The sequence below is a fragment of the Impatiens glandulifera genome, chromosome 9 (assembly GCF_907164915.1).
Source record: "Impatiens glandulifera chromosome 9, dImpGla2.1, whole genome shotgun sequence".
Taxonomy (NCBI): domain Eukaryota; kingdom Viridiplantae; phylum Streptophyta; class Magnoliopsida; order Ericales; family Balsaminaceae; genus Impatiens; species Impatiens glandulifera.
In genome coordinates, this window is record NC_061870.1 from 2671574 (window position 1) to 2697696 (window position 26123).

The 26123-nt window shown below is 34.6% G+C and overlaps 1 protein-coding gene across 1 annotated transcript; it reads right to left on the minus strand.

Annotated features, from left to right (window-relative positions):
* Positions 1–1825: 1825 nt before the first annotated feature.
* LOC124914017 (protein MEI2-like 4) lies at positions 1826–9550 on the minus strand. The gene is made up of 13 exons (XM_047454474.1): positions 9069–9550; positions 8675–8769; positions 8527–8572; positions 6297–6611; positions 5861–6207; positions 5300–5458; positions 4478–4594; positions 3855–4377; positions 3177–3771; positions 3027–3111; positions 2880–2948; positions 2616–2795; positions 1826–2532 (listed from the first exon to the last, which is right to left on the minus strand). Exons 2-13 carry the CDS (start codon positions 8747–8749, stop codon positions 2401–2403), a joined length of 2643 nt encoding a protein of 880 aa, XP_047310430.1. The 5' UTR covers positions 8750–8769; positions 9069–9550; the 3' UTR covers positions 1826–2400.
* Between the last annotated feature and the right edge of the window lie 16573 nt (positions 9551–26123).

Below are 26123 nucleotides of genomic sequence, written 5' to 3' on the forward strand. Positions count from 1 at the left end.
AATGATGCTCAAGAAAATCAATAAGTTCACTTATCACTTTATTTTTTTCAGGAAGACATCCATGTAACAATATATTTAAATTATCATTTTTCATAAATATTTAGTCAATACAATATTTTATTATAATTATTTATTATATTATATTATATGAATAATAATTGAAATGTAAATATATATCTCCTCTTGCCAATTTATAGAATTTTTTATTTTCAAAAAATTTCATCCAATATTATTTAAATGAGAATCGTTTAAATATAGTGACAAAAACATGATAGTTTAAAGTGTTGTCAAACAAAGTCAAAATATGAGGAAATTAACATTTGAGAAACAATAATAAAAATATAAGTCAAAAATATTTATTAACTAACAAGTCTAACATAAAATGTAACATTAACAATTTGATTGATGCTCAAGAAAAACATTAACAATTTTAAAGATGTTCAAGAAAATCAATAAGTTCACTGATAACTTGATTTTTCGAAGACATTATCTCATCGCTGTAATAATATATTTAAATTATTATTTTTCATAAATATTTACTCAATACAATATTTTATTATAAATATTTATTATATTATATTATATCAATAATAATTGAAATATATATATATTTAAATATAAATAATTAAATTTAAAAAAATATATATATCAAAATGTAAATAATCAAATTTATAAAAATAATAATTTAAAATATATATCAAATTATAAATAATATAATTTAAAAATAATAATTTAAATATATATATTAAATTTATAAAAGAAAAATGATTGAGTAAGAGAATTTAAGAAGAAATAATGTGTAACGTAATTTTTTTATCACTTTTCTCTCACCCTTTATTATTTTTTTCCCAAATTTCTCCCTTTATCATTTTTTTTTATAAAAAATAATAATTTAAATATATATAATAATGAATTTTACTCAATACAATATTTTATTATAAATATTTATTATATTATATTATATGAATAATAATTAAATTGTAAATATATATATATATATATAAATAATCAAATTAAAAATAATAATTTAAAATATATATTAAAATATAAATAATTAAATTTATAAATATAAATAAGTTAAAATATATATTAAAATATAAATAATATAATTTAAAAATAATAATTTAAATATATATATATAATAATTAATTTTAATGTACATAAATTAATTTATTGAAGAGAAAATTAATTATGGTGAAAAAAAACAGTTGAGAGCTTGAGTCCCCTTAAATATCAACTGATCTGGATTGGAAAAAGACTATGATCAATTTTGTTAAACTCTTCTTACTCTAATCTCTCTTATTTCATTCTTATATCTTCTATGTACTCATTCTTTTCTCTACTCATCAAGGGACAATCCTAATTTAAATTTGCCTATTATATAATCATAATTCTCGTTCTATCCAGGAAATTATTCTTGAAGTCAACTTGTTGATTCATCTCCTCTTGCGCTTAAGAAATCAATTACTCATCCAGGTTAAGGTTGTGTAGGAAGGCTAGACAGTGTAGTTCTTTGAAACTGATGTATAGTAACCCTCCTCCTCCATTGTAACCATGGTCGCATAGAAAAATTAAACATGTTAGAGAATAAAGACCATAAGTAGCTTACATAAATCAACCAGGCCATCATAACCAAAGCCCCAAAGCTAGACCACGTGCAATTTGTTTTTGTGCTTACAAGATCATGAACTTGTTTGAAGGAAAAACCCACAAATTGAAAGAAACTCTCTATCAAGAACAGAGGAGAAATGCTAGAACACTATAGAAACATGCAACAATAAGACAATCCAAGAGAATTAAGGATGGAAATTATGGAATGTTGCCATCACCAAAAGTTCTCTCTTGAAATAAAATAAAATTAAAGAAACAATAAAAATAACAGTATATATGATTAGTTAGTATCATTGGTACAACATTGCCTCAAATCAAAACCTTCTTCAACAACTGTCTTTTCAGGAAACAGCAAATCAAAATGAGGAAAGGGAAAATGTGGGGATTTAAGGTAACAAAATTGAGCTTCTTTAGCCTCCTTCATAATGCAACAATATCCATATATGTTACTCCGCTGCTTTACATACATACATACATACATTCTTTTTGCACAAGTCAAACACTCCAAAATTTTGTATCTCATCTCATCTCACTTTACTTTTCTTTTTTTCATTTTCTAAATGATTTATGTTTTTCAAAACTCCCACCAAACAAAACGGGGAATGATTCCTTCATAATTCTGTGAACAGGCAAAAAAGTTATGGTATTTTTTCCTCCGAGGTAGATAAGAAAAGGTCCTTAGTTTTTTAAGGTTAGCCATGCCTGATGTGTTCAAAAATCTGATTGGTTTCTTCTTTTGTCCTATAATGTGGTTAGCGCTTTCAAGAAGGACAATGTTCCCACTCAGTCCTAAGGCTCGGTATTAAAAAATTCGTGCTCATTTGATAAATTTTCTGTGCCTTCTTGATTGTTTTCCTCGCTTGATCCAGCTCTACTCTTGGTCGGCCTAGATCGGATGTTAACACCCATTGGGAAGGGAACCTGCAGTTATTAGAGGAATATATAATTTAGTTTTCCTCAGAAATCACACAAGTGTAGAAATTTATCAAACAAATATTACCCACCTGGTCGCCTGCATTTGGGCCGTCAGTATTGAAGAGAATGGGGCGACAGCGTTTGTCCTCATTCATCAAACTTGAGTTCTGGAAATGAGCAATAAGAGCAGATTTACCCTGTATGCGACCATAAGCAATTGATGCAACCTTTTCACTGTTGAACTTTTCCCATTTCTTACCATTAAATGCCTATAATAAAAGAGTCATTTTTACTTCTTCATTATCCATAACTCAAGTCAGATATAGATGAAAAAAAAATTAACGTGGTTGAACCTGATAGAATGGAATAATCATGGAAGGATCGGTCATGTTGATAAATGCGTACCCCACATTGCATTTATTCTGTAAGCAGACAGGAAAATCCAATATTAGTAATAAGCTCATAAAATGTTTCCAACTGTTTTAACAAAAATCCATTACCTTAAAATCAATGGGTAAGTAAAGGAAGTCATATGTTCCTCTGTGGTGCTCATCGATTGCTGCTAAAAGCATTTTGGAAGTGTACCTGCGATTTCATCCACATTAAAAAAAATGGACACTTTTTTAGAATAATCTATTTTTCCTACATACTTGTTAGGAATATTCTTGATCATAAGTGTAGTCCTGTTGTCTTCGCCTTGGAATATGCGATCAATGTCAAGATCAAATAGTTTCTTGTTGTCAATTTGATTTGAAGAGCCTTCGCTTCTGCGACTTCTAATCCTTTCATTCGGAGATTCAAAAGAACTCGCCATGGGGACCATTTGGGGTGATGCTCTACCGGGAAACATAAAACATCTCTGAGGTTGATGATGATGATGAAGATGAGATTTCAGTCCAGCAGCATCAATGGAATTTCCAACAACATGAGGAAACATATTTTGAGAAGCCAGTCGAAGATGATGGGGAGATTTAGCTGACATTATTCTCATGTTCCCAACAGAACCGAGATTGAAACCAGAAACAGATGGTGTCGATCCTACGTGATTATGGTTGTTGTTCATAGACAAAACTGAACTCATCATCATATGTGGTGCTCTTGGAAGTGCATTAAACCATGGAGGACGAACAGCGTGGGTCCCGTTGATAACCGATGGCGAGTTAGACCACATCATGCCTCCTTGAGTTTGAGGGGAGCTATTATTCCACATATAAGGAGATCCACCATTTGCAGAAGAACTAAATACTGATAAGTGTAGAAGATAACATCCAGATCAGAAGAAATGCAACAAGAATAATGATTCCATCCTATAAAAAAAATAAACATACCAGTATCATTCATTTTGATGGAATGTGGATTTGAGCTTAATCTAGAAGGTCTAATGTTAACATCAACCGCGGACATGCTTTGGGAATTGCAAGGAATCATTTCAGTGAAACCATCATGATACTCGGGAAGTGAGTGTGGATGAAGTTTCTGGAAATCAAATTTCATATGATGCCCCATTGTGGGGATACTATTTTTAGGAAGATTACTTAGTCTGCCAATATAATCATCTTTCAGTAGGTTGTTAGGCACACTGGATGAGATCCCATGGCGGAATGCACTATCCATGAATTGACTGTAAGGTGATTCAATAGACAAGTGTGATCCTGGAAGAGTTCCATTGTCCATGGAAGACGATGGTGCAATTCCACCATGTGTAATAAACGAATTATTTGCAGGGTTATTATGTTTAATTAGATTTCCAGCTATCTCACTATTTTTAACTGCATTAAGGGCGGTTTTTGCGTCTCTAACATCATAAAAATGGATAACTTTATGCTGGCCTTGGTGTGAACTCTCGGAGACCTGTATATGTAAGCCACCATAAGAAAGTTAAAAGAATAATATATGCCAATTGGAAATATACAACTTCCAAGTAAAAATAATTGAAAAGACAAGTACTTACCTCCTTAATCTCGCCATAGGGACAAAAAATTCGGCGTATCTCTTCATTTGAAACAGAAGAATCTAGGTTTGAAACCACAACAATGCCTTGATTTATATCTCCCTCTAAAGAATTGTCCTATCATAAATATACAATTACCAAAAACAAAACCAGATAGATAATGAGCAAAATTTGTAGTTGTGTCTTGATCACATTGAAAATCACCAATTAATTTACGAGATCATGTATTCATGTTTCATTTGGCAACAGAGTTGGTGCTTGGAGTTGTAGATGAATCTCAATTAAAGGTCCCAAAGAGCTTGTTTGATCTTTGATTATTTTGGGGGGAAAATCATGTTTGATTTCAAGAAATCAGATAGTTTAGGTTTATTTATTATTTTTCCTTTAAAAATTATAATAAACAGTGTAAAAAAATGAAGGATATTTTAGTAATTTAGTTGATGATTTGAATAATGTAATTGAAAATAATCTTTGAAGGCTGCATTATTTTGAAATAATCCCAACTAATTCACATCAAACAAGCCCCAACTTTTACGTTTGTGTTTGGTAAATAAATATGGTTAGGTGAGATCAGAGTTTCTTTGGGCATATAAATTGGAGGTTGGATCAAATCACTAGATGGATTTTAGGATGTATCAACGGGTGGGGTTCTATCGCATTAGAGATTTATATTCCAAGCAAAAGATAAAATGGAAAAAAATATCCAACCTCATTTTCCTATATACGAAAAGAATCTAATATGTGAAATGAACAATAATAGGTCTTATGTCCTATGTGTTTGTTACTGCAATAAATGATAATATACACAAAGAAGAAGAATACCCGTGGAATGAAGAATTGTATGTCGAGCCGTCTATTCCTCAATGGTTGGTTCTGAAGAGCTTTCATTGCATTTTCCGCAGCTCTTATGTCATAATATGATATCATAACAAATCCCCTACGTTTGCATGTTGTATAAAGTGTGCGAATAACTCCATATTGCTGCCAATCAACAATAAATGCATCTCATGGTTGACTCACATGCACACTCAGCTAATGATCCAATATCACATTAATCAAATCGTTTAAATTGTAAAATTAAAATATATTTTTTAAGCCATATAAAAATATGAAATATGCTAGAAATAACTTTGGAAGAAATTATAAACTTGGACAAATTAAACTAAATAGAAATGTGTTTTGGTCAATCTTTTAACAAATAAATGCATCTTAGAGTTGACCAACATCCCATCCACCGTAGATCATTAAAATAGCAAAATAATTTATTTTAGTACCTTTTATAACCATTTAAAAAATAAAAAAATAAACAGAAGGGGTGTTTCGGTTATTTTTCACCAAACAACATCAATCAATCAAAGTAATCCAATACTTAATGTGGCTTACCTCAAAAAGGGCGTGTAGTTCAGAGTCTTCAACGGTACTATTTATATTACGAATAAACAACGTATGAGACGGGCTTTCCCCATAAGAATGATCACCAACAACAGAGAACGAGTCATTTCTCCCCAAAGAAAATTCGTCGTCTCCTAGATCCATACCACCAACACTGCTAAAGAAGTCTAAATCTTCGCTCTCTTCTTCGCCATTGCGTTGGGATGCATAAGCAGTCAGACCATTTAGGAAGTCATCATCATTGGGAAGAAGATTTCCAATGGTCTGTGCCTCAATCTCCTCAAGAGAATCAAATGGCTCCACTTCCTCATATGAAGCATTAACTTGAGGCAATCTATCTGCAAAAACAAACAACAAGATCAAGATCAAGATCACAGATTTTCATGTTGAAAAAAAGGATGTTTTTTTTGTATTGTTTTTTACTTACAATTACATTGTCGGTCAAATAATTCGGACAATGAGCTTGACAACTGACCACTTTCATATTGCACACCCATCATAAGATTTCCTTCACCGTTAAAGTTGGATCTTGTTTCTGAACTGAGGTTAAGATGCCTTCTCATAGCTGCTCTCTCTGATCCAACGGCATGTTTCTCGAAACTATGGCCAACTTTAGGACTATGGATTAGCCGTGGATCATGTTGTCCAAAGGAATATGTTTGAGGCTGTCCCTCCAATGGTAATGATGAAGCAATTGAACTGTTATTTGCTGCAATTGAAGCTGCTCCAACTATTTTCATACCTAGATAACAATAGTATAATAAGAATTCTAAAAGGTTAACTCAACAATTAAACATGAGCTTCACCCTCACTAGTAGATACATATATATATATATTTTTTAAATTAAGGAGAACTATTATGCAAACTTCATAAGACAATATATGGTTTTAAAAAGTATAATCGGGCTTTGACTTTGTAAGTTATTTTTCGGACTGCTCTATTATATGATGGTTTCACATAATTGAAATTTGATACATCTCTCTTCTATGAACTGACAACTCTAAATCATTTATGAGGAAAATAATATTTCAATAAAATAAATTGTTTTCTGATAAGGACTACATACATTTTGGCATTGAAGTCACTCGCACCAAAAATGATTTATTTCTTTGTCAATTCAAGTATGTGGACCGTATTCTCATTCGGGTTGCTATGTTCTAAACATTGTTTCCCTATCGAAGTATAGTTGGGACTCTATAATCACACTCTTTTGTTTTGCATTAGTTTTTACTGTTAACCAAGTTTGGCAATTAATGTAAAATTATTGAAATTGACTCTCACTTTGTCTGAAAACGGACAAAGTTGCTTGTACACATTTAGTCTATTGAAGATCAAGTGGTGATATCTTCACCAAAAGTTTTTCCTCTTATTGATTTACCATTACCTTACCATTACCTTTTTTGGCAACAAGCTCATGATTTGTGCCTCACCTCTTCAATTGAACCTCTTCAATTGAATGGGCGATAAAGTATAAGTCACTAATTCCAAAAATCTATTACCACTTCATCATAATCTAACAATAACTCAAAAAAATAGCAAATTAATTACTAAGTTTAAATCTATTTTATTATATTATTATTTAGTTTTAATTATCAAAGTTAAAATTTATTTTATTATCTCCTATTAACTATATTGTTATTAGTTAGCTTTCAATTTAGTTATTTTCCTATTAGTTAGCTTTTAAGTTAAGAGTTGTAATATTCTTATAAATATATAAACAATTATAAACATTATAAATTTAATAAATTATATCAGTTTAATCTTTTTTTTCAAAAACTCAATCAAGTAATTCTTATTTATTTTTACACTATCAATTCTAAAATCAAACTAATATGAATCTGGATTTGAATTTGAATCTAAATACAGCTATGTTTGTTATAAAGATTGAATGGAGATACGTTTTGTAATTTTCATACTTTTTTGGGTACTTTCATGCATATTCAATTTTTTGTTTACTCTCCTTTCTTTTTAATAGTTTTATGCATTATATAAATGAGTAAATGACCCACGGCAAAATTTAGAAAAAATTGCACTTACTCTGTGTTTTGTAAAACACATTTGACAAACAAAAAAAACTAACATTGTTAATGCCCTCTTGTCTACGCTGCAACAACTTCAATGCTGAGCTTTTGATATTTCATTTGTCCCCTATGTTAGCATGTCGTCTAACATAATACAAAGTTTATTTAATTCGATTTTATGAACTTGTTTATGAATTTGGGTCTTGACAAAAACAGATACCCATAGTTACCAAACAAAATCCCATCCAGAAAAGTTTCTCCGTAACTAATTCAGATTTTCAAACCGTTTCAAATTGAGTTTTCAGCCGGTTTTTTCATTCGGGTGAGATCGTGTTTGAAAAGCAGGGGGTGTATCTGAACTGAGTATAGCCAAAGCTATGAAGATTGGGATTGGGATGGATGAGGAATGAAGATTGAAAAAAAAAAAAACTTCTTCAAGAGATTTACAAACAGCCCAAATGAAGGGATTGAAGGTTTCCAAACAAGCCACACCTTTCTAACCCAACCTATCTAGATCTATATTCAGAAGTTCATTACGATTTCATGTCAAGGTTGAGACCCACAAGTGTTTCCAACAAGATCTTTTCAACTTAATTGATGAGAATGCCAAGAGAAAACAAGTTAGACTTACGTACCGTAGTCAGCTGGTGTGATTCCAGACTTCCAGAAGCCAACCTGCCTCTATCAATTGTGGACAAATCAAACCAATTAAGACTACTACTACTACTACTACTCCAAAAGAGAGAAAGCAATTGATCACCGAACAAAGACCCTCATGAATACCTCGTTAGGAAAATTCACATGCTCTGAGAAGAAAGAAGATGAAAATCCATTCGAGTCCATCCTTTCCGATGGCATGGTGGCACCTAGAGCTACAACTGCATATCCAAGTTCAACAAACTTTGGTCACTTTTGATAACAGACATAAGCGTTGATTGCATTAAGAACCATGAAAACAATGGATTTAAAATTGAAGTTTAAATTAAGGAAGAACTGCTATGAGCTCAATATTTTCCCCAAAAATTTATCTGTCGAATACATTGCCAGCATGAACAAGATGAGCAAATTCAAACCTCAGAAGCATCTAATCGAGAGATCGAATTCAAAAAGAAACATAATTGAGAGAAAAAATAAAAATAAAAAATAGTGAAAATGGAGACAGGGAAAGAAGAAGCACCTTTTTTTCGAGGGAATTTAAAGAAAAGGATCGATGAAGGTTAAGAGGATCTCGAAGGAGATCTAAGAATCTGTGGCGTGCAAGAGCCTCCTGAATCGGTTGGTAGCTTCGTCTCTCTCCTGTTTTTCTGTCATTGCACGTTAAGAACCCCGTGTGATCCTTTGGTTTTACGTTTGGATAATTCGGTCAGGTCAGAGCAAGCAAGCAAGGAAGTCTGTGTTGTTTAGTGCCTTGTCCTCCTCCTCCTCCTAACCTCGCCGGACGATTGAAAGCCGCCAACCGGAATGAATGAAGTTTCCGGCGAGGGACGGAGGTCCCCCGGCGGCGAGATTTGGATCGGTTAATGAAAGGAGGATTCCCAAGAGTGTTAGATTATGGATCGCGTAAAGAGGGAGAAAAAGCAGAGACAATCTTATGTAATGAAAAGGACTCAGGAGAAACAACAGACTCCCCCGCTCCTACAAACACGAGGATTGCAATGGACCTTTAGATCAGGACAGACCGGAAAATCAATCAAGAGAGAAGAAGAAGGAGAGAGATCATGATCCCCGCCGTTAGAGAGCGAGCTACTTAACGCCGTTAATCTCTATTTATATTATATATTTTATATATATAATCAACATTTACAGCATAATAATAATAATAATAATGGAAATTCGACGAAAAAGATGGTTATTTTCAAATTTAACATATGCCAAATAATTTTTTCAAATTTAACTTTTTGCGTATCAAAAAGAGACTTTTTTGCCCTCAAATTAAAAAAAAATCAGTTCGTTTCCTTCTCCCTTTAGTTTTCCCTCCCTCTCCTCTTTTCATATTTCCAAACTGCCTCCTCCCCCTCCCCGGCGACGACCGATCCAAGCCCACGACCCACCCCTCCCCGACGACGATCCAAGCCACGAAACCCCACCTCTCCCCCGACCCCCGACGACTGTCCGAACCCCCGACGACATATTCGAGCCCCCGACGACGATGCAAGCAGAACAAAAAGCAGAACGAACGAAGGTTGACAACGCCGCAACATTGAAGGTGAGTTTTTCCCGTTTTCTTTCGTTTACCTTCCACGCATGCTGAAATGGAAGAATGATTTAGGGTTTTAGTGTTTATTGTTTATGTTTAGGTTTATTGGCTGACTGAATCGTTTTGGGTTTAAAATTCATCTGTCAAAGGTTGTTGCAGGCTGTCGAAGGCTGTTGCAGGCGACGATGCATTTATCGCAGACGACTGTGCATTTGTCGCAGACGAAGAGTATTTTCCGCCTGCAACAGATGCATAGTCGCCTGCGACAGATGTCTTATTTGATTTAAAGAAGTGGTATTTGTTTTCATTAGTCTGACATAATGTTTTTTTGCAGATGACACCAACCAAAAGTAAAAACAAAACGGTTATTGAGAACTTTCCTGGTCGTGTTTCATGGAAATCCATTTGTACCTGCTTGTTAAAGACGAAGGACAAATTTAATCACTTTGGTCTTATGGAAAGGGCTATGAAAACTCAATTTCAGTATCTATTGAAAGCCTGACTATAATTTTCTCAGGAACAATAATCCATCAGATTTTGATGAGGAAAAGCAGCTCCAATTCGAAGGGAATAACTTTCCTAGTCAATGGTCAGGAGCTGCACTGAGGCATGAAGGAATATGCCTTGGTGACATGCATAAATTTTGGAAGATTTCCTGTGATCGAAAACTGGCACGTTGAAGAATGTCCACCCCTAGTCCAAAAATATTTTGGTGGCAAAACAGTTGTTAGAGTGATAGAGGTTCAAACAGTTTTCCTCCGATGCTCTGAGAAGGAGGATGCATGGAAGCTTGGGCTCATCAACCTTATTTACCAGTGTCTTTTTGGATCTACTAATAGGAGGAGGGAAAGTTTGAAAATCTTCAGCATGGTGGAGGACATGAAGATGTTCCTTCAATTTCCATGGGGAAATGTGTCCTTCAATTCAACTTTGAAGGGTATTGACAAAGACATGAAACATCTTCGGCAACTATATCTGGAGAAGAAGGAAACCTGCAAGGGAAACTGTGATGTCGCTTATACTATTAGTGGGTTCGCAATAGCCTTCCAAGTTTGGACATATTTGGTTATGAAGACATTTGTCTCCAAATTTGCGGATATGACCAAGGAACAACCTATATGCCCAGGGATATTACTCTTTACAACCTCTAGAAGCAACACCAACACTGTCCAAGAGGTATCCACTGCCCTCTTGAAATGCAATGTGTTTAACAAGATTGATGAGTCTAAGGAGGAGAAGAGGAACTAATGTGGGGAAGACTTTGAAGAAATGGGAGGCTACATTTATGATGAATTATTTGAAGTGGATGGTAGAAAGAGAAAGAATGAAGATGGCAGTACTCCCAAACTGATGCCCAAGAGAAGAAGACCAATTAAAATCACACTAGCCAAGAGGACCGATAAGTCATTTAGTGATGAATCTAGCCAAGACACCTCTCGGTCTACTACTCATGAATCTAGCCATGTTCCTTCAGCAACAAGTCCTCAAAATAAAGAAGACAATTCTCCAACTAGCCAAGACAATCGGGTGACTCAAGCCCAGCATGATGTCAAGTTTGATGAGCCGAGAAAGGATATGAAGGAGATGACAAGGGATGTGAATGAGCTTAAAACTGAAATGAAGGTCATCAAAGAGGATCAACGTGTTATGTTCAATCACATAATCAAATTATTGGGTGAAATAAAACAATAGAAAAAAGATGTTACTGCTGATTCAGATTTAGTGGAGAATGATTTGGAGATGAACAAAGATGCTCATGATGTTGTTGATGATGGTCTGAATGAGAAAGAAGATGTTGTTGTTGTTGATGTTGGGTTAGAGATGAACAAAGAAGTTGATGATGATATTGATGATGGGCTGAATCAGAAAGAAGATGTTGTTGTTGCTGATGGGTTGAATGATGATGTTGGGTTGAAGATGAACAAAGAAGCTGATGATGATGTTGATGATGGGTTGAATGAGAAAGAAGATGTTGGGTTGGAGATGAATAAAGAAGCCGATGAGAATGAAAACAAAGATGCTGATGGTGTTGATGGGTTGAATGAGAAATAAGATGTTGGGTTGGAGATGAATAAAGAAGCTGATAAGAATGAAAACAAAGATGCTGATGGTGTTGATGGGTTGAATGAGAAAGAAGATAGTTGATGTTGTTGTTGAGAATGAAAACAACAAAGTAGTTGATGATGATGTTGTTGTTGAGAATGAAAACAACAAATTAGCTGATGAGGCTGAGTTGAGAAAGAATGAGGCTGAGTTGAAGATGGACGACAAGGAAAATTTGACCACGAAGAAGAAGGAGTTCGCCACGAAAAAGAAGGAGTTGGGCACGAAGAGGAAGGTGGAGTTGGCCAAGAAGAGGTTGCAGGAGTTGGCCAAGAAAAGGAAAGTGGAGTCGGAGAAGAAGAAGGATGATGATGTATTAGAATTGACTCCAACAAAATTTGAGGGACAAAATTTTCGGAGAAAGAAGAAGTCAACACAATTGGGGAACTACACAGACCATAATGGAAAAACGTTTAAACTCAATGATCCAGTAACTGTCAATCCTCTTTTAGATTATGATAGTGAACTAATGGATGAGTTGAAAAATTGGCAGAAGTTGGAGGATGAAGACAAGATAAATCTGGTTCTTTTCTTTGCTGATCGAGATTTGTTTATCAGAATGTTGAGGCCTCAGAATTGGCTACATGATCAAGTAAGCTACATCATCCACCCTGCACAGAATTGCATTTTCGGCCTACGACAGATGCATTTGTCGCAGGCGACTATACATCTGTCGCAGACGACTATGCATCTGTCGCAGACGGAAAATACTATTCGCCTACGACATATGCATCTGTCGCAGGCCGAAAATGCAATTATGTGCTTAATTTTTGTTCGGTGCTTAATTCAATTTATGTTATGTTCTTAATTCATTTTCTCGATTCGCATGAGATAGATGCAGCATGTTACATTTTTAAAAAAGGGTTGCCAATAACAGGTATCATAACTTCAGTTTGGAAAGAATGTCATATGTTGTAATACCACACCCAAGAGTCCCAGGTGCACCAAGAGTGGGGACCGTGGTATTTTTACAATCATGTATTTGGAGTACCTTATTGCCAAATTGAATATATCAGTTGTGATCACAGAAAACATGCACTTTTGGAGACAAAAATGGGCAGTTAGGTTATTCCACCATATAATAAACCCATAGAAAATGGACAATTTTAAATGTAAATGGGCAGTTGTATTATTTTGCTAATGCTACAATGGTTGTATATTTTGAATGCAAATGGTTATATAATGTAGTATACATATAATTTAGTTTATGTTTACTTTCGATTGAGTATATAATGTAGTATATATATATAAATTAGTATAATTAATAAGAATGCCATCTATCAAAAAACTGCATTGTCGTCTAAGAATATACATCGGTCGCAGGCGACGATGCATCTGTCGCAGGCGATTAAGTATTATTTGCCTGCGACAGATGCACTATCGCCTGCGACAGATGCATTGTCGCCTGCGACAGATGCATTGTCGCCTGTGACAAATGCATTGTCGCCTGCTATATCTCGTTGTCCTGCTGTTAATACAATTGTTGACTATGTAAATGACAACCCACTTCAAATGACAACACTTAAAAGTACATCAGTTTGATCAACAAAAACATCAGTTTGATCAGCAAAAAGTTAGTACATCAGTTTGATCAACAAAAAGTTAGTACATCAGTGTTTGACAAAAAAAACAGCAGTTTGATAAAAAAAAGTTAGTACAACAGTTTGACAAAAAAAAACAACAGTTTGATCATGCCAAAGATTGGGCACTTGATTGTGAGGGTTGTATACTAGTTTGTGTTGATCTTACAGTAGATGGTGCAGGCATCACTGCTGAGCATGTTGCTCTGTTATGACCTAGACCGCCACATGAGCCGCGCCGTCTCCGTTCCTTACGAAGCTCACCTTGTGATGATCTACGTTTTGTTGTTGGTCGTCCTTTCTTAATCTTCACAGGGGGTTTTAGGCAGACTCGTTTCTTGATATGTTTGGGATTGTCCCAAGCTTCATTATGATGAAAAACTGGATAACATGTCTCCGCATATGCCAAGCACCACGATTCAGTTGAGTAAAACCTAAAAAATTATACATTGAACCGATTTCCGGAAACGGGCAGCCGCTAGGGCATGCGTACAAGGAAGACCGGATACATCAAATACCCTACAAGTACAAGTTCGACCCTTAAAGTCAACTTGAAAATCAAATTCACCGTCATGCACATGGAAATGGAATCGATTAAGTGGATAAACGCTGTAGAATCTAGCATTTTTCGCCTTCCTCACGTACGAACTTTTCATAATATGGAGATAAATGTTCGTTGTGGTTGGTTGATTTTTCTCTTCTATGATTAAACCAATCTTGTATTGTGAATCTTAAATAGTCAGCTAATGTTGTTATGGGATATTTCCTAGCTTCCCTACTTTGACTATTAAAACTCTCCGCGTAGTTGCTTGTCATTTGATTGTATCGCGAACCGAGGAAAAAAGCACGACTCTATCTTTCCACTCCAATTTGTTCCAAATATTCAGCAATCCTAGGGTCTTTAGTTCTAATCCTGTCAAAATGCTTATGAAATGTGGACTCGATGTATGCGCGAGAAGCCAAATCAAACTCAACATGGCAGTTATCAGTTTTAAATTTGGCCATAATATTCATTTTGATGTGGTATGTGCATGCATCGTGATGTGCTTCTGGAAAAACCGCGGATAAGGCGTTGGCAATACTTGGGTGTCTATCAGATATGAAGACGAGATCCGGGACTAATCTAATTGCCAACCTTAGTTGTTGCATGAAATATGTCCAAGAGTTATTATTCTCCGAATCAACGACACCAAAAGTAACGTGATATAGTTTCTCATTCGCATCCAATGCTATCGCAACTAGTAGTTGACTTCCAACCTTGTGCTTAAGGAAGCTGACATCGACGCACAATATATGACGACAACATCCTATGAAACCCCTAGGGACATGAACATATATATGAAGTGGCCTTCCTCATCCGTCTGGATGTCAGTTATGGTACTTGGGTTCTTCTTCTGCAACATGAACAAGTACGATGACAATTCACCATAGGAATCCTCCACAAGTCCTCGCACCGCCATTAAGGCCTTTTCCCTTGACCTCCAAGCCTGATTATATGTCAAAGTTAACCCATAGCTTGTATGCATGTCTTCCATTATTTTCTTAGGCATGTGGTCATGGTTATGGTCCATGTATTTATGTTTGATACACTCCGCAATTACCCATGATGGTGCTTGCCTCACATTGTCCTGTCTCGTCAAAATTGAGCATGTGTGTTCTTTTACAAATTTTCTGATCTCAAACATCTCCGAGAATTTTCCTTTCTTAGCACGCAATTTCCACTTGCAGTTCTCAGCCATACATTTTACAAACCAAAGATTTTTTGTTTACTTCACCACTTTAAGGATAAAATGATTAGACATCGCATGTCTATGCAACCTCAATTGTATTTCTTTTTTGTTATAAAAAAATGTACCCATTTCCAATCTGTTTTCAATTAATGGAGCAGGTGTTTCGATCTTGAGTGGTTCATATGAGAAGTATTGCTTGGTTCCCTTAGTATGGCTGAATGTTTTCCTAGCATGGGAAGTGCTTGGTTGACTTGGGAAGACATCTTGCTGCTCAAAAACATCTCGCTGCTCTAAAACATCTTTCTGCTCAAAAACATCTTGCTGCTCACATACATCTCGCTGCTCACATACATCTCGCTGCTCAAAAACATCTTGCTGCTCAGATACATCTTGTTGCCTTCGGAAGACATCTTGCTGCTCACATACATCTCGCTGCTCAAAAACATCTTGCTGCTCAGATACATCTTGTTGCCTTCAGAATACATCTTGTTGCCTTCGGAATACATCTTGTTGTTCACATACATCTCGCTGCCTTGGGAAGATATCTTGCTGCTCAAATATGTCATTTTTTGGTCTTTCACTTTATTGAGTTAAATGTATTGACTTCTCTACTAAAGAGACACATAGTGGGGCGCGATGATTGGGCAGTGAAGACGAGAGTTCTTGTAAATAGAACGCCACATCGCTATCCCCAATGATTGTTGCAGGAGGAGAATTCATCATTAACATATTATACTTCCCTTTGAACACTAAGTCATATCTTAATTTGTCCACACCAATAGCATTATAGACTATTGCAGCTAATTCGTCATATGTAGCATTTCAGGGTACATTCACACCACAACATGAACTTGAGACAAAAGAACTAACACCACCATCATCAGTTTTCCAGTCTCCATCAAATAGGAGAAAAACACTCACATACATGTGATCTGCAATTGATAAAAATTCACAGAAGTCAGTGTTAATTGCAGGAGGAAAATGCAAGGAGGAAAATGCATCTATCGCAGGCGACGATACATCTGTCGCAGGCAGAAAATGCATCTGTCGCAGGCGAAAAATGCATCTGTCGTAGGCGAAAAATGCATATTCGTCTGCGACAAATGCATTTTCCGCCTGCGACAGATGCATCGTCGCCTTCGTCAGATTTATATTCCACCGTAAAACCAATCAACTAAGCTCTAAAACCATTCATCCACGACCTAACCTACACCCTAGACTCTAAACGACGAAACCCTAAACATTCTTCCATTTCAGCGATGAAACGACGAAGGCGACGAAGGCAACGAAAACGGAAACACAAAAAACTAACCTGAATGTTGAAGACGTTCCGGTTTCCTTGGTTTTGTTGGATCGTTCTTCACAGCGATGATGAAGGACGTTGATGAAGGACGTTGGTGGAGAGGGAGGGAAATGGGAGACAAGAAACTGAAAGTGCCACTGACATTCCCATTTTTTATTTTTTTAATTTGAGGGAAAAATAGTATTTTTCCATAGGCAAAAGGTTATATTTGAAAATTTTATTTGGTCTATGCTAAATTTGGAAATAACCCTCTTATGAGGGTTATTTCGTCAAATTTCCCTAATAATAATACATTTATATTATATATTTTATATATATAATCAACTTCAAAAATTAATAAATTTTAAAATTTAATTAAATTTTATTAAAATAATAATTATTTATTATATATTATAAAAAATAAATACATATATTTGCATAATTAATAATATAAAAACTTTAAAAGTTATATAAATTATATATATATACACAAAATTATAAATATAAATTATATATGTTTTAGTGGTTAAAGAATCCATAATACATAATAAAGACCAATGTTCAAAACAAAACTTGTTATACGCAACTTTTATGAAAAACAAAGATGGTTAAAGTGAAAGTAAAATCATGAGATTGGTAAATAAATATGTAATGAGATTATTGGTTAACCAACATGAAATTGGTGGGACAAAGTGATGGTAAAAAATATTGATAATGTTAGAGATAGTTAATTTGACCATTAAGGTCATAAGATATGGGGATTGGTGGGTCGATTAAAATTGGTGGTTGATTTGTCGATTGAGATTTGGTGGTTGGTTTGTCGAATTGGAGTAAAAGAGGTCATAGTAAGGGATTAAAATGATGTTAATAGTGTGTAAAGTAGTCTAACATTATTCCTTTAGATAAAAGCAAAATGAATGACTTACAACTTTAAGTAATGTCAATCTTGAAATCTAGAAAATTTATGAAATGGTGAGATGAGACAGTTTTCGTTATGCTCTAAAGTGATATTAGTGATTAAAAATATAAGAGTATGAATTGAGACATGTATTTGATCGAAGTATAAAAATGTGAGATTATGAGATGAGAGATTGTATTTGTTTTCTGAAGTGGAGGTAAGATAACACGATAATGATATTAGATGATTTTGGTGCAAAATATTGGAAATGAAGTCCGGGAAACAAAGTATATTGACGGTTAAATATGTAATGATTATGATGATGACAACAACGATAATAGAGAGACGAATATCGTATATTTCAATTTTGTATATGTTGTATTTTATATTCAATTTGTCAGATATAATAATTTTAAAAATAAAAACTCTTTAGAGTACATTAAAACTAAAATGGTTTATTTTTGAACATTTTTACTTAAGACGTTCACTAGACGAATGATAATGAAAAAATGATGACAACAAAAATAAAAGAAAATGCAAAATTTATTAATCCTTGCGTTGCAAGAGCATCATGCTAGTTAATTTAAGGATTATTATATTCTTATTTGTTATTTCAGATACTAAAAATGTTAATAAATAGGATAAAAATAATACAAAGCATTAAAAATGTTATTTGATTTTTAGCTTTTATTAGCTCAACTATTTAAATTATTAAAAAATACAATTTAATTATTATATACAAAATAAAATAATAATAATTTAATTTAAAATTTTTATTTTTTCATCAAAATAAAATTTTATTTCATATTTGATTTTTTTTCTTTAAATAACTTAAAATATATGAAAAACATGATAATATGAAACAATTTTTTTTTTTTGAGTATTAAAGAATAACTAATATGACACATCACCGCTATAATCTCCTTTTAAACTCAAAGTGGTCACATATAGAATATAAAATTATTTTATTCTAAAGAAGAAAATTTGTATTTTATTTATGATTTAAAAATGACATTTAATATGTTATTTTGTTATATACCAAATGTTTAATTATCCCATCTTGACTAATTATATGGTAAGCAAGCAACTCACATTAATAATTAAGGGTTAGCAACTAGTTGGATCCGAATTCCAACTTTAATCCAACTCAAAATTAATGGTTTAAGTTAAATAGTTCAGTTTATATTAATTTTGGATTGAAAAGATTTGGGTTCCAATTGAACTTGGGTTAAAAGAGTTGCACCTAAACTATCCAACCAAGAAGTTCCTATAACCCATACCAAGGTTTAAGCAATCCAAAAATCAATAATCAACTAATGATGTATTTAGAATAGTTCTACAAACTCAATTCAATAGAAGAACAATCTTATTACACAATTAAAAAAATTCAATGAAATCGGTTCTTACAAATTGAGGACTCTATCTTGTGAATGATGATTTATGACTGCTCACACATCTTACTAGGATCCTACAAGACCGTCTAGGATCAACCAACCTCGATCAATCGAGTTCCAACTAAAAAAATCGACCACTCAAGCTCTAACAATGCTAAATTGGGGTTCTCTCCATTTTTTTCCTCTAATTGTTCAACACCTTCCTAATGAAACTAGTAATCTATTTAAATCGACCCATCCTTTGAGATGCTTCTATCGAGGCTAATTTTATACTTTTTCATTTTAGTTATAAAACTTTTAATAACAAATTTAGGAGTTAGTTGGTATTTTGGTTGGGGTATTAGATAAAATGATCTTTGTCATTTATTTAACAAAAAAATTTCAAAACTTTTTTTTATCAATAGCCGTCGATCAAAAATTGAAAATTTTGAGCCAAAATCAAATAAACTATCTAAGGAAGAGGGAAGAGGAAGACTCAACAAAGGGGTTGGACACTCATTTTTTACCCTTACACCCTAATTAAAATTTCAAATAATCCTAAACCAACAATTAACTTATTAGATTTAATTAAAATAAATAATTAATTTAAAACCAATTTTGTATCAATCGAATTATAAATTAATTAAATTCTAATAAATTTTAAATAAACTCAAACGGTAGTGTGTACACTCATTTTTTACTTTATAATATATAAATTTCAAATAATGTCGAACCAATAAATTATTTTCTAAATTTTTTATACAGACTCATTGTATGGGATGTAAAATAAATAATTGTTTTGAAAAAAATAGTGTAGACATTCGATTTTGACACCCGAACATACAACTTTAAAATAATTTCAAAACGATATGATTTTCATACAATGATCTTGTGAATCGAGATTTATATAAAAGATTAATTCGAAAATCGCATTTTTAATCGATAAGGATTAATTTGGATGAACATAAGCTACATTACACCGGTGAAAAAGGGGTCAAAATCGAGAGTTTTTACTCTCGGTTTTGACCCTATAACTTTCGGTATAGACACATTACCGAAGATTTTGGTAACTCTCGCCATCCCTCGGTATTGACTCTTTCGTTAAAAATAATTGGGCATTTACCGAGAGATATTGTAGAGTTTTCGGTTTAGATACCCTAGAGTAAAACCGAAAGGTAATTGAAAAACTTTCGATTTTCCTCTTTGTGGAAAAACCGAGAGTTTTCATATAACTCTCGGTTTTCTCCATTTGAAGAAAACCGAAAGTTTTCTAATAACTCTCGGTTTTTCTTCAAATGGAGAAAACCGAGAGTTATATGAAAACTTTCGGCTTTTCTCTTTGTGGAAAAACCGAGAGTTTTCTAATAACTCTCGGTTTTCTTCAAATGGATAAAACCGAGAGTTTTCTAATATCTCTCGGTTTTTCCATTTGAAGAAAAACCGAGAGATTTCAATATTACTTTCGGTTTTTTCCCGTAAATTTTTAAAAATGTGCGAATTATTTTACTCGCAACCAAAATCTGTTCAGCCAAACCAATATATCAATAATAAAAGAAATGCCACATACATTAAACGATCACATTAAATGATCATTATCATTACAAAATTCGCAACCAAACTAATAATCCGAACAATCTGTTATAAATTCAAATTGACACAACTACTAATGAAAACATGTTTTGAATCGAAACAACCTTAGCTTGTGGGGGGAGGAGGTGATTGTTGCCTCATATACAATTCGATTCTCTCCATTCTTGCGTTCATCTCTAACTTTTCCCTCTCCATTCTTGTCACAATTTCTTCCTTTTCCGCTTGCATTTCTTCCATTTTGCGCCTTCTTTCTTCATCCCTCTTCTCCAGTTCCTCCAGCTTGAGCTTCATTATTTGATTCTCTTCTAACAATCGCTCATTGTTTCGCTGTGAACTGTTTCCACTTCGACGATCCTCACGAAAGTGTGTGGGCCGGACGCCTGATCCCATTCGAACACTACCCCGTGTTTTTGTTGTCCGAACACCCTCTCCGTCAATTCAAAATCCAATATTCCCGGTTCGTTACTAACAACCTCCTCCATCTCAACCTGCACAATTGAAATAAAGTATCATTTCTATAATAAAAAACTAGGCATATTCAATTCACTTACAATTTTCTCTTGCACGTGTTCGTCCGGGACGGGTGTTGGGTTTTCTTTTGTCGGTTTTGGGGTACGGGTCCTCTTGAATACTTCAATGACAAACGGTGCCCGTTCCATTTCAATCGCCTGTTGAAATAAATGATTTATATAATTAATAACAATCTTTAGATTAAGTTATTACAAATAATGTACTTACCAACTCTTCTTCAATTTGTGCAAACGGTCTACTTCCCGTTCGATGTGGGAATTTCAGCTTCTTCCTGTTAATAATATTTGTACGACTGTTTTTCTGTATTTGAAATAAAAAATGAAGTTAGATTAATTAATATCAGCTTTTATTTGAATTATGAAACCGTACCTTAAATTTTTCTGTGAAGAAATGGTTGCGACACACAAACTCCCAATCATCTCGATCGTAGTCTGGTGGAGGATTAGCCAGTACCGCCGCCTCGTCTCCTTTGTGGACGCGGATATATGTCTTGTTCAAATCTGACTGTCATCTATCCCATATCTGATTGGCGTGTCCCAATCCGGTCTTTCGAAAAGACTCAATATCACCATTAGTAGCTTCGAACGGATCCTGAAAAAAATAACATTCAAATGTTAAAAATAATTATTTAATGACGTAATGTATAATCAAGTAATAAGTATTACCTTGATAGCAGTCCACAGTGAATCCAATTGGTCTGCACTTAAAGCCTTCCACTTTAGAAGACGGTGTGAGACGGCTGCGGGGTCCCGGATAATCGACCCCACATGTCTAGACCACCGTGTTCTTCCCACGTCTGTACCACCTGGCCTCACATCCTTCTCTCTAAACGTAAGAGGAATCCTTGTCCCCGCTACCCTCTTAGACAACGCAATATTCTTGTTTTTCCCCCGTCTCTTGCGGGCAGAAGATTCTTCAAAATTATCAAAATCATAATTAGATATGTCAATCAATTGAAACACTAACTAATTTGTAAATGAGTTACCTGTCGATGATGGGTCGGGAGTGGAACCGTGCTCCTCCTCGTCACCTTCCTCGATAGGCTCCTCGAGACCTTCGTCTTCAGCCTCATCGTCATCCACCATATCAGCAAACGTGCTCTTTATAAACTCTTGGAGCTCACTAGCCTCAACATCCTCGTCTGTTGGGGGAGCAGTAGCTATCGGGACCACAACAATAGGTGGTTGGTCTCTAGAAGACGATCCTTGGAGCTTTAAGGTCTCGGATTGGGCAAGTAGGTTTTGGTAGGTTTTGGTAGCTTTTATCCAATTTCTTGGATGTTTTCCTCATACTCTTCCAAGTTGTTTTAGGACCTTCAGACATTCTTAATGCACACCATTAATAAAAATGAGTGAATAATTGAAATAAAGTAGTAATAAGAATGAATATAAAGTAAAAAACATAAATCTACCTAATTAATTAATCTGAACTATATGTTTGTAAACCGTAGTTTTATTTTTGTCACAATCTTCCAACCGGGTCGGGCTGACATATCAGGGGCGTAGAATACTTGTTTCTCTTGACTCGCCAATATATACGGGTCTTGACTTTGGGTTTTCAAAATTCGGTTTACATTTACACTTACGAAGCCATATTTATCCACTTTCACTCCTAGTTCCCCCGAGTGTGTATCAAACCACTTACACTTGAATAAAACAACTCGTTTGTGAGAAAAGTATTGTACTTCGATTATATCCGTTAAAACTCCGTAGTATAACATAGTTTCAGACCCGTTGTACCCCTCAACAACCACCCCACTATTTTGAGTGGTCAAACCTTCGTCGTGTTTTTCTGTACATAATTTGTATCCGTTTACTTTACACCAAACATACATAGACGAGTACATACTTGGACCTTATCCTAAGATCTTGAGGTCTCTTGATATGTTGTTAAATTCTGCTAAATGGGCGACCTATATATGTATCCGAAATGAAGTTGTTAAAATGAATAAAAAGAGTTAGGATATATGGTTTATAATTTACTCACTCGATACTTGAAATAGGCGGAAAACGTTTCTCCACTGGACTCGTTGTTATAATCTCTGCAAATAGATCGAATATTAAATAGCACACTCTTTAATGCTAATTAGTAACAGCAACATCGAATCTTACATGTAAAAAGGTTCTACTTCAGGACAATTTTTCAAAATGTAAGAATGAGCTGTCACTCGATCGATATAATCCAAGTTGTATACTTTTCCGTTAGATAGGTCTTCCAACGATGCAAATATTGAAATGCCCGAGATTCCAGGTTGTGCATTTTCTTGCTCTTGTTCCTCCATATACCTGGCACATAAACTAATACTCTCATTAACAAGATAGCTCTCGCTTATAGAGGCTTCGGGGTGGTTATTATTCCGCAAATATCTTTTCATTGTACCCATGTAATGTTCAAACGGATACATCCATCGATACTGAACAGGTCCTCCAAGCAAAGCCTCAAATGACAAGTGAACTGGGAGATGCATCATGATGTCGAAGATTGACGGCGGAAAAATCATTTCAAATTTGCAAAGTGTCAATGTAATATCCATGTACAATTGTTCGAGGTCCTCTTGAATCAACTCTTTGAAGCACAACAACCGAAAGAAACGAGACAAATTTACTAACGCATCATACACATTATATGGAAGTAATCCACGAGTTGCTAAAGGAATAAGATATTCCAATAAAATGTGACAATTATGACTCTTTAATCCCGAAATCTTTTTATCTTCCAAATTTACACAACCGCCGATATTTGAGCAAAAACCATCAGGCAACTTGAGATCTTTCAAGAAGTTACAAAGACGTTTTTTATTTTCGGATGTCAAAGTGAAAGGCGCTTCTAGATAATGAACAACTCCTTCATCATTTATAGGATGTAACCATGATTTTATGCCCAAGAGTTCTAAGTCTTTACGGGCTTTAGGACCATCTTTAGTCTTCTCTTTCACATTCATTATTGTTCCCAACACGCTATCACAAATATTTTTCTCAATATGCATCACATCCAAATTATGTCTCAATAATAGTGATTTCAAATAAGGCAGGCAAAAGAAAATGCTAAGTTTGTTCCAATTGTCTCCCCGCGTTTCATGATATATCTTAGTTCTCTTGCTCAGATTCGTACTAAGAATTATGTCATCTAGGTCTCGTGCTTGCTCGTAACTTTCTTGCCCCGTTAACAATCTAAGGGGATCTCTATAATCAGTTCGACCATCAAACGACTCTTTATCCCTTCTGTATTTGTGCTTCGGTGGAAGGAAGCGTCTATGACCCAAGTAACATTGTTTGGAACTATGAACCAATCGAAGAGATACTGTATCGTTGTTACAACAAGGACAAGCGAATTTACCTTTCGTACTCCAGCCTGATAAATTCGCATAGGCGGGAAAGTCGTTAATGGTCCACAACAACGCCGCTCGTATGTTAAAGTATTGCGAGGTGTGTGTGCATCAAACGTTTTCACACCTGTTTGTCACAGTTCATGCAACTCTTCGATCAATGACTGGAGAAATATGTCAATTGCATCTCCCGGACTCTTTGGACCCGGAATTAACATAGATAAAATGAAATTGCTAGAATCCATTCAAGTCGTGGGTGACACATTATAAGGAACGAGAATAACCGGCCAAACACTATATGATTTTTTCCCATTTACAAATGGTTGAAACCCATCGCTTGATAAACCCAGTCTTACGTTTCGAGATTCTGAAGCAAAATCTGTATAATTTTCATCAAACGTCTTCCAAGTTAAGGAATCAGCGGGATGTCTCAACGTATCACTATCAACTCTTCCTTCTTTATGCCATCTCATCATTGGAGCCGTTTTTGAGGACATGTATAGTCTTTGCAGTCTTGGTATTAAAAGGAAATATCTCAACACCTTTTTTGGAATGAATTTCCCATTTTGCTTCTCTCGAACTGTCCCACTTGTTTGGTCGACTTTCCATCTTTGAAAGACCGCAAACACTACAAGAATCTTCATTTATGTCATCCTTCCAAAATAGCATACAGTTGTTCTTACATGCGTCTATCTTGTCATATTTAAGCCCGATATCAGTAATGAATTTTTTACTTTTGTAGTATGAGTTTGGCAATTGAGCGTCAATCGGTAATATGTAGTCTTTAAGTAGACGCAACAATATATCGAACGAAGAATTCGTCCATTGACATACATTTTTTATGTGAAGTAGTTTCAGTAGTGTTTCGTTATTCGAGCACCTTCATACAATGGCCGTTTGCAATCATCAAGCAATTTATAAAATCTATGCGCATCTTCGACTGGTTCATCGTTGCTCGGGACGTCATTAACGTTGGGGAACATATCGTTTATAAATTCATGCATATAACGTTCTTCATTGACCTCTTCATTAACTGTATTATTCATCTCCTGTCTCGCATCGTTGAATTCCGGCATGGCATCCTCCGACTGATCATCGTCATCATCATCATCATCATCATCATCTAAGTCATCGACATCTTCATCGACATCGTCATTAACCACTTGAGTAGTACGTCTCTTTCTCCATGAAAATACCAATACTCATAATGAACATTTATTCCATAAACGATGAGGTGAGTCTTCACTTCGTCTATTTCCATAAACGGCGTGTTCAAGCATTTCACGTAGGGACATTTCACGGTTTGTCGGGATGTATTCCTAACAGCATACTCGAGGAATTTGTCAACACCTTCCTCGTAATCTGGATGATCTCGACGTAAGGTCATCCAGCTTTTATCGGGTACTTCCATATTTCTAATAAAATGGAAAACAACCCGCATTAGACTAATCCAATCTAATAAATCTAATTAAGTCTAATTTACTTAATTAGACTTTCATTTATCTTATAATAAATCTAACCTAAACTTGTTTCTAATCCAACAATATTTCAATCATACCTAAAATCCAATCTAATCAAAACAATGCAATTCTCACCTAAAATCTAATTCATTCATACATAATT